The 7,500-nt window shown below is 54.6% G+C and overlaps 1 protein-coding gene across 1 annotated transcript in view; it reads left to right on the top strand.

Annotated features, from left to right (window-relative positions):
* The window catches only part of slbp2 (stem-loop binding protein 2), a 9,938-nt gene extending 9,488 nt beyond the window's left edge, over positions 1–450 (top strand). Inside the window, exon 8 of the mRNA XM_062515639.1 lies at positions 1–450. This exon is cut by the window's left edge and continues 140 nt beyond it. Coding sequence (XP_062371623.1) covers position 1 — 1 coding nt within the window. The 3' untranslated portion in view covers positions 2–450.
* The last annotated feature ends 7,050 nt before the right edge of the window (positions 451–7,500 follow it).

Here is a 7,500-nt window from a genome sequence, read left to right as displayed (position 1 = left end):
AACACACACACACACACACACACACACACACACACACACACACGCACACACACACACCACCCCTGAGTCCCCACTCTGCTGGGAATGACCCCACACACCGATCACCTCTCCTACATCCCCCCTCTCCACACACACACTCATACACACACCTCTACACACACGCGCACACACACCATCACTCACACTCGTCCTCCTGAGGTCAACGTGTGTTTCTGTTCCTTGTTGGCAGGTCAACGTGTGTTTCTGTTCCTTGTTGGCAGGTTAACGTGTGTTTCTTTGAAGCTACTAGTCACTTTCCTGAAAACATGATTTTGATGTTTAGTACCATGTCCTGTCACACTTGTGTTTTTTCGTTGTTGTTTGTTTGGTTTGTTTGTTTGTTTGTTTGTTTGTTTCTATGCACTTTGTGAACACTTAAGTGAAGGCAAATAAAGATGTGTTCCAAATGTCTCTGCTCACTTGTTGTGTGGTGGGCAGGCGGCACGGTGGCGCTGGTGCACGGTTGCGCTAGTGCACGAGGGTGCTAGTGCACGGTGGCGCTGGGGTGCACGAGGGTGCTAGTGCACGGGGGTGCTGGTGCACGGGGGCTATGGAGCACAGGGGCCACTGGCCGTCCTAACACCAGAGAGAGCAGGGGGCCGGGACAACCATGGAACTTCTGTTTAATTTGAAAATTGTCAATATCTCCAATAATACACTGCGTTTGACCGTGGAGTTTTTGTTTGTTTTTATGTACTAATATGAAATAAAGTTTGTCTGACTGAATGCATTGGATTGGTCAAGAACTGTCCTTTGTCAAATGTAAACCTCATATTCAACTTTAAAGGTATACTATGCAACGTTTTTCAGTTAATCAATTCGTTCCATACTGTTATATATGATTAAATGGGTCATTACCGGTCGAACGGTGTTTTTGTTGGCCGCTCTAGTGGTCTGTAGCGGTAAAACCACACTTGCAACTTCAGGAGACACCGGGCACGCATCCATGCTCTACTCCAGGAAGTGTCATGTAAAGTCTCATGAAAAGGCACGGCAGACTGACCGATTGAGGAGTTTTGTCAAATATACACGCTAAAGCTGTAGGGGAAGCTCTGCAGAGAAATATGCAAGCATAAAACGAGCGAAAATGAAAAGTGAAAGCGAAACCGGCGATGAAATCGCCAATCCTGCATAGTATACCTTTAAAAGCTTTAAAGTTGTAACTTGGTAGGCTATGGTTTGGTGTGTGCATTCGCCACGGAGCGAAATTGGCTTGTTAAGAAAATGAATATCATAATCGAACCGTTTCAAGTGATGTTGCCAGTCTTGTAATGATCTTCTTCAAAATCACATGCTATGCGGTGGTGAGTTGGGATTTGGTCGGAGTCGGACACCGCGTCACTCATGAATGCTCTGCGCTGGTGCATCAGGATTTGATTGGACACCGTGTCCCTTATAGCAGGACTGTTAATCCCCCAGGAAAAGCTGCGTGAGATAAGCCTAGACAGATAAACAGCCGCCACACCAACATTTTGCCTTCCAAACTTGCCAACCAACACATTTATTAGAATGTTGATAGAGAAAAATGAACTATTTAAGCAAATAATGTTTAGTGTGATTAAGGCTACCCATGCATTATTATTGATTTCATTATCAGAGAACAGCAGGCTAATAACGGCAACAATGTTTTATTGGTATCATTACAGCACATATCGGATGATATTAGGCCGACTGTTGCTGAAGACGACGATGGCATTTTTTACAAGTAGGCTATTAACCGACGGATAATGTTCATAACAGTCTCGCAATGATGGGTGCTACTGGTGCTACTAACATAAAATATATGAATGCACTTTCCTCAGCCCGGATATATCGCAGATGCATTTGATTGGAGGACAGACATTAGAGGGCAGGACACGGAGAGCAGCACGGTAGCTCCGGTCCTCACGGTGTCGTTCACGCCCCAACGACTCATCACGCCCCTTGGAACATGCAAATGCTTCGGCGCTACACGTCCGGTCAGCTGTCAGATTCACTTTTGTCAAGATTTTGACGTGCACAGACTTTGCAAATAGTTTGTTTCTGGAAGTTTCTGTTAGACACCAGGTTCTGGAGTTCTGACTGCGCTGCAAACACGCCGTCGGAACGATGGAGCAGCGAGTGGGTATGGATACAGTTATTGACAGTAAGTGTAGCGGATGATCTGATTACTGGAGGAGCTCAACAGAGTTGGCTGTGCCTGTGAGTGCGATTGTTCTCTTGCCCCAATTCGGAGGCTACAGGGCTCCCAGCAGCAGCTTTTGAGATAGCTGGGAATGTTAGTTGAGGTAGGCTACGCAAGTCTGTCTTTCGCGTTGCTTGTCTAAGCGTTACACTTCTCAGTTAAAAAGGTCTGATCACACTATAACAACTACGAATAACAAAACATACATGTTTAACTAACCTCTATACAGTGTTTCAAAGTTCCAATGTTGGCCGTTTGTAGGCTGTCACTTTCATTATCGACCAGTTAGAATTCTGAAGTTTGCATCATTTTAAACACTGCGCTGTCTTCACCTCCACAGAGACTCCAGACCTCAGGTCCTACCTGGGCTCACCTTGAGCACCTGGGGTCAATTGCGTTGCGTTAAAGTGTGCTACATAAATGTGACTGGATTTGACCTAATGTGGGAACCCCTGGAACCCCTTTGTCCTGACGGTGTTTGTGACCCAACCCCCCCCCCCCTCATCCTGACGGTGTTTGTGACCCAACCGCCCCCCCCCCTCATCCTGACGGTGTTTGTGACCCAACCGCCCCCCCATTCTGACGGTGTTTGTGACCCAACCGACCCCCCCCCCCCCCCCCATCCTGACGGTGTTTGTGACCCAACCGACCCCCCCCCCCCCCCCCATCCTGACGGTGTTTGTGACCCAACCGCCCCCCCCCCCCCCCCCCCCCATCCTGACAGTGTTTGTGACTCCTGTCCCCTTCATCCTCAACCTGATGGGCTCCTTCTCAACCTCTCTGCTCGATCCTCCAGGCTCGTTCCCTGATCTGTAAATAACACTGGATAGACTATCCCATTGTTGCCGCCCCATCATTCTTTATCTAGATCAGTGGGAATGAGGACCGAGGAAGGAAGGGAGGATAGATAAAAAGACGAATGAGACGAACCATGCGCCCATGATGTGTGTGACCCCTTCATTCTGACGGTGTGTGTGACCCCTCCTACATCCTGACGGTGTGTGACCCCTTCATCCTGACGGTGTGTGTGACCCCTCCTACATCCTGACGGTGTGTGTGACCCCTTCATCCTGACGGTGTGTGTGACCCCTTCATCCTGACGGTGTGTGTGACCCCTCCTACATCCTGACGGTGTGTGTGTCCCCTCCTACATCCTGACGGTGTGTGTGTGACCCCTTCATCCTGACGGTGTGTGTGACCCCTCCTACATCCTGACGATGTGTGTGACCCCTCCTTCATCCTGACGGTGTGTGTGACCCCTTCATCCTGACGGTGTGTGTGACCCCTTCATCCTGACGGTGTGTGTGACCCCTCCTTCATCCTGACGGTGTGTGTGACCCCTTCATCCTGACGGTGTGTGTGACCCCTCCTTCATCCTGACGGTGTGTGTGACCCCTCCTTCATCCTGACGGTGTGTGTGACCCCTGTGTTCCCCAGGTGACCCTGCCGTGGTGGCCTACAAGGAGTGGGCGTGCCGGGAGTACGGAACGCTGCCGGACTATCGCTGCGTGCTGCGCGGTGGCTGTGGCGGTAGCGGTGGCGGTGGCGGTGGCGGTGGTGGTGGAGGTGGAGGTGGTGATGGTGGTGGTGGAGGTGGTGGTGGAGGTGGCAGTGGCGGTGGCGGTGGCAGTAGCGGGCGCAGCGTGTCCTTAGGGAAGGTGTACACGGAGCCGCTGATGGTGGAGAGGAGCAGAGAGCTGGGCCAGTGGGGGGAGGAGGAGGAGGAGGAGCAGGAGGAGGAGGAAGAGGCAGCCTGTCTGCGCGGGGAGATCTTCCAGCTCAACCTCACCTCCAGGACCAGCCCTGCCTACCACAGCACACGCCTGGAGCGCCTCTTCTCCGCGCACACACACACACACACACACGCGCGAGCACACACACACTCTCGGCCCCGGGCCCCATGCGTAGTGCTGCAGGGCCCGGCGGGGTACGGCAAGTCTGTGGCGGTGCGGAGGTTGCTGGTTGGCTGGGCGCGTGGGCAGCTGTACGAGCGGCTCTTTGACCTGGTCCTCCTGCTGCGCTGCAGTCGGCTCCACCGCACACCGCCACACTGCCCCCTAGTGGACGCACTGAGCCCTGCACAACGCTTCGCCCCTCTGGTGTCCCACGCCCTGCAGGAGTGCCCTCCACACTGCCCCCTAGTGGACGCACTGAGCCCTGCACAACGCTTCGCCCCGCTGGTGTCCCGCGCCCTGCAGGAGTGCCCGCCACACTGCCCCCTAGCGGACGCGCTGAGCCCTGCACAACGCTTCGCCCCGCTGGTGTCCCGCGCCCTGCAGGAGTGCCCAGAGAGGGTGCTCATCGTCATCGACGGCCTCGAGGACCTCCAGCCCCCTCTGGACAACGCTGACCCCCACTTCCCCCTCGACCCCCCCTCCCCCGTCGACCCCGAGCCCTCGCTGGACAGCGCAGAGCCCTCGCTGGACAGCGCAGACCCCCAGCGTCCAGCGGAGCTCCACGAGGCTCTCGGCGCCCTGCTGAGTGGACGGCTGCTGCCGGAGTGCCCCCTGCTGGTTACCACCAGGCCTGCGGGGGCGGACAGGCTGAGCCGGCTGCTCAAGAGGCCACAGCGCACCGTGGACATGCTGGGCTTCTCAGAGGGGGCCGTGGAGCAGTGCCTCAGGAAGCTCCTCAGAGCAGAGCAGGAGGAGCAGGAGGAGGAGGAGGGGGAGGAGGAGGGGGGGGAGGAGGAGGGGGAGAGGGAGGAGGAGGAGGAAGGGGAGTGTGTGAGACGTGCGCTCCAGTGGTTGAGGGCGAGTGCTCCTCTCCGCATCGCCTGCTCCTCCCCTCTCCTCAGCACCATGATCTGCGCTGCCATCACACACCTGTCTGACCCCACGCACCTGTCTGACCCCACGCACCTGTCTGACCCCACACACCTGTCTGACCCCACACACCTGTCTGACCCCACGCCAGAACTCTCCCTGGACTCGTCCACGTCTGTGTGCGCGTATGCTGTGTCCACGTTGCTACGGCGACACTGCCAGGGCTCCGGCCGACCGATGCCCACCGTGCTGCGGCACCTGTGCCGGCGGGCACTGACCAGAGTGATGGGGCAGCGGAGGGAGGAAAGAGCCCCGGAGACCAGCGTCCAGCAGGGGCAGGAGGAGGTGAGCGAGGCTTTTGGCCACACTAGACTACAGCAGGAGGAGGTGCAGGAGGTGCAGGAGGAGCAGGAGGAGGAGGTGCAGGAGGAGGTGTAGGAGGAGGAGGAGGAGGAGGAGCAGGAGGAGGTGAGCGAGGCCTTTGGCCACACTAGACTACAGCAGGAGGAGGTGCAGGAGGTGCAGGAGGAGCAGGAGGAGGAGGTGCAGGAGGAGGTGAGCAAGGCCTTTGGCCACACTAGACTGCAGCAGGAGGAGGAGGAGGTGGTGCAGGAGGAGGTGCAGGAGGAGGAGCAGGAGGAGGTGCAGGAGGAGGTGAGCGAGGCCTTTGGCCTCACTAGACTACAGCAGGAGCAGGAGGAGGTGCAGGAGGAGGTGAGCGAGGCCTTTGGCCACACTAGACTGCAGCAGGAGCAGGTGCAGGAGGAGGAGCAGGAGGAGGAGAAGGTGCAGGAGGAGGTGAGCGAGGCCTTTGGCCACACTAGACTACAGCAGCAGGAGGAGGTGCAGGAGGAGGAGCAGGAGGAGGTGGGCGAGGCCTTTGGCCACACTAGACTACAGCAGGAGGAGGTGCAGGAGGAGGAGGAGGTGGACGAGGCTTTTGGCCACACTAGAGGCAGCAGGAGGAGGAGGAGGTGCAGGAGGAGCGGGAGGAGGTGGGCGAGGCCTTTGGCCACACTAGAGGCAGCAGGAGGAGGAGGAGGTGCAGGAGGAGGTGCAGGAGGAGGAGGAGCAGGAGGAGGTAGGCGAGGACTTTGGCCTCACTAGACTACAACAGGAGCAGGAGCAGGAGGAGGTGCAAGAGGAGGAGCAGGAGGAGGTAGGCGAGGACTTTGGCCTCACTAGACTGCTGCACATGGGATCATCTGAAGAGGTTTCACTGTGCAGGAGGGCATTAGTACAGTAGTCAAGTCATGAAATTACCATTGGCTGTTGGGTAGCGTCTTGCGTAGCGTCTTGAGTCAAGTAAGTCCTGATCTTCCATATGCTGGAGAGGGCGTAATGGCACCACTGGGCTACCGAGGCAACATGATCTGAGAAGGTTAGTTGGTTGTCGAGAACAGCTCCTACATTTCTTGGTAGGTGCAACAGATAAGACAAGGAGTCAATTTTGATGTTGATGTCATGAAGTATGGTAGGTTTGGCTGGGAGGACCAGCAGTTCGGTTTTTGAGAGGTTTAGCTGGAGGTGGTGTGCCTTCATCCATGTTGATATGTCTGAGAGGCAATCCGAGATCTGTGTCGAGACCAAGGGGTCATCAGATGGGAAGGACAGATAAAGCTGTGTATCATCTGCATAGCAGTGTTATGAGAAGCCATGCGAACAAATGATCTGTCCCAAGGAGGTGGTGTACTGTAGATAGGAAAGAGAAGGGGGCCCAGCACTGAGCCCTGGGGGACCCCTGTGGAGAGGAAGTGAGGTACGGACAGTTGTCCAACCCATGATACATTAAATGAGCATCCTGTGAGGTAGGATTCAAACCAGGAGAGAGCAGGGCCAGAGATGATCATGTTTGAGAGTATAGAGAGAAGGATGCAGTGATTAACCGTGTCAAGGCAGCCGAGAAGTAGTCAGGTAGAATGAGTACTAATGACCGAGCGGTCGCCCTGGCTTCATTTAAGGCTTCTGTTACAGACAATAGATTGGCCGCTTTTGAACCCAGATTGATTTGGATCCAGAAGATTGTTCTGTGAAAGGAATTCAGAGACTTGTTTGGAAACTGGTCGCTATATACCTTTGGATACTAAAGGCAGGAGTGAGACAGGACAGTAGTTCTCAACTTGAACCGGTTTGAGTGAAGTTTTCTTAAGTAAAGGTGTAACCATTTTGAACACTGCTGGAAACTTGCCGGAAGTTAGAAAAGCATTGATCGCATGAGTGATAGGTACAGTAGTGTGATGTTCAGGCTGATGGACTGAAGCAGACATTCCCAGCCGCACTTCCCCTCTGGACAATTGTATTCCCACCCATAGTGTCTATTTATTGCAAATGTACCGTGCATACTGTATTTATTCTTATACTGTACATAGTAGGGATGGCGAAAACTACTAATTTTCTTGACCGACCACCGAGCCTCATTAGCCGGTTGAAACCGGTTAACCGATTCGTTTAAAATATTCTACGCTATTTGAAATAACAGCCACGCAGTTTTGCAACTCTGTCGCATCTCTCTGTCCCCCGCTCACACACACA

Source organism: Sardina pilchardus, chromosome 2 (genome assembly GCF_963854185.1).
Source record: "Sardina pilchardus chromosome 2, fSarPil1.1, whole genome shotgun sequence".
In the NCBI taxonomy this organism is placed as follows: Eukaryota; Metazoa; Chordata; class Actinopteri; order Clupeiformes; family Clupeidae; genus Sardina; species Sardina pilchardus.
This window is presented reverse-complemented; position numbering and strand designations above follow the sequence as displayed.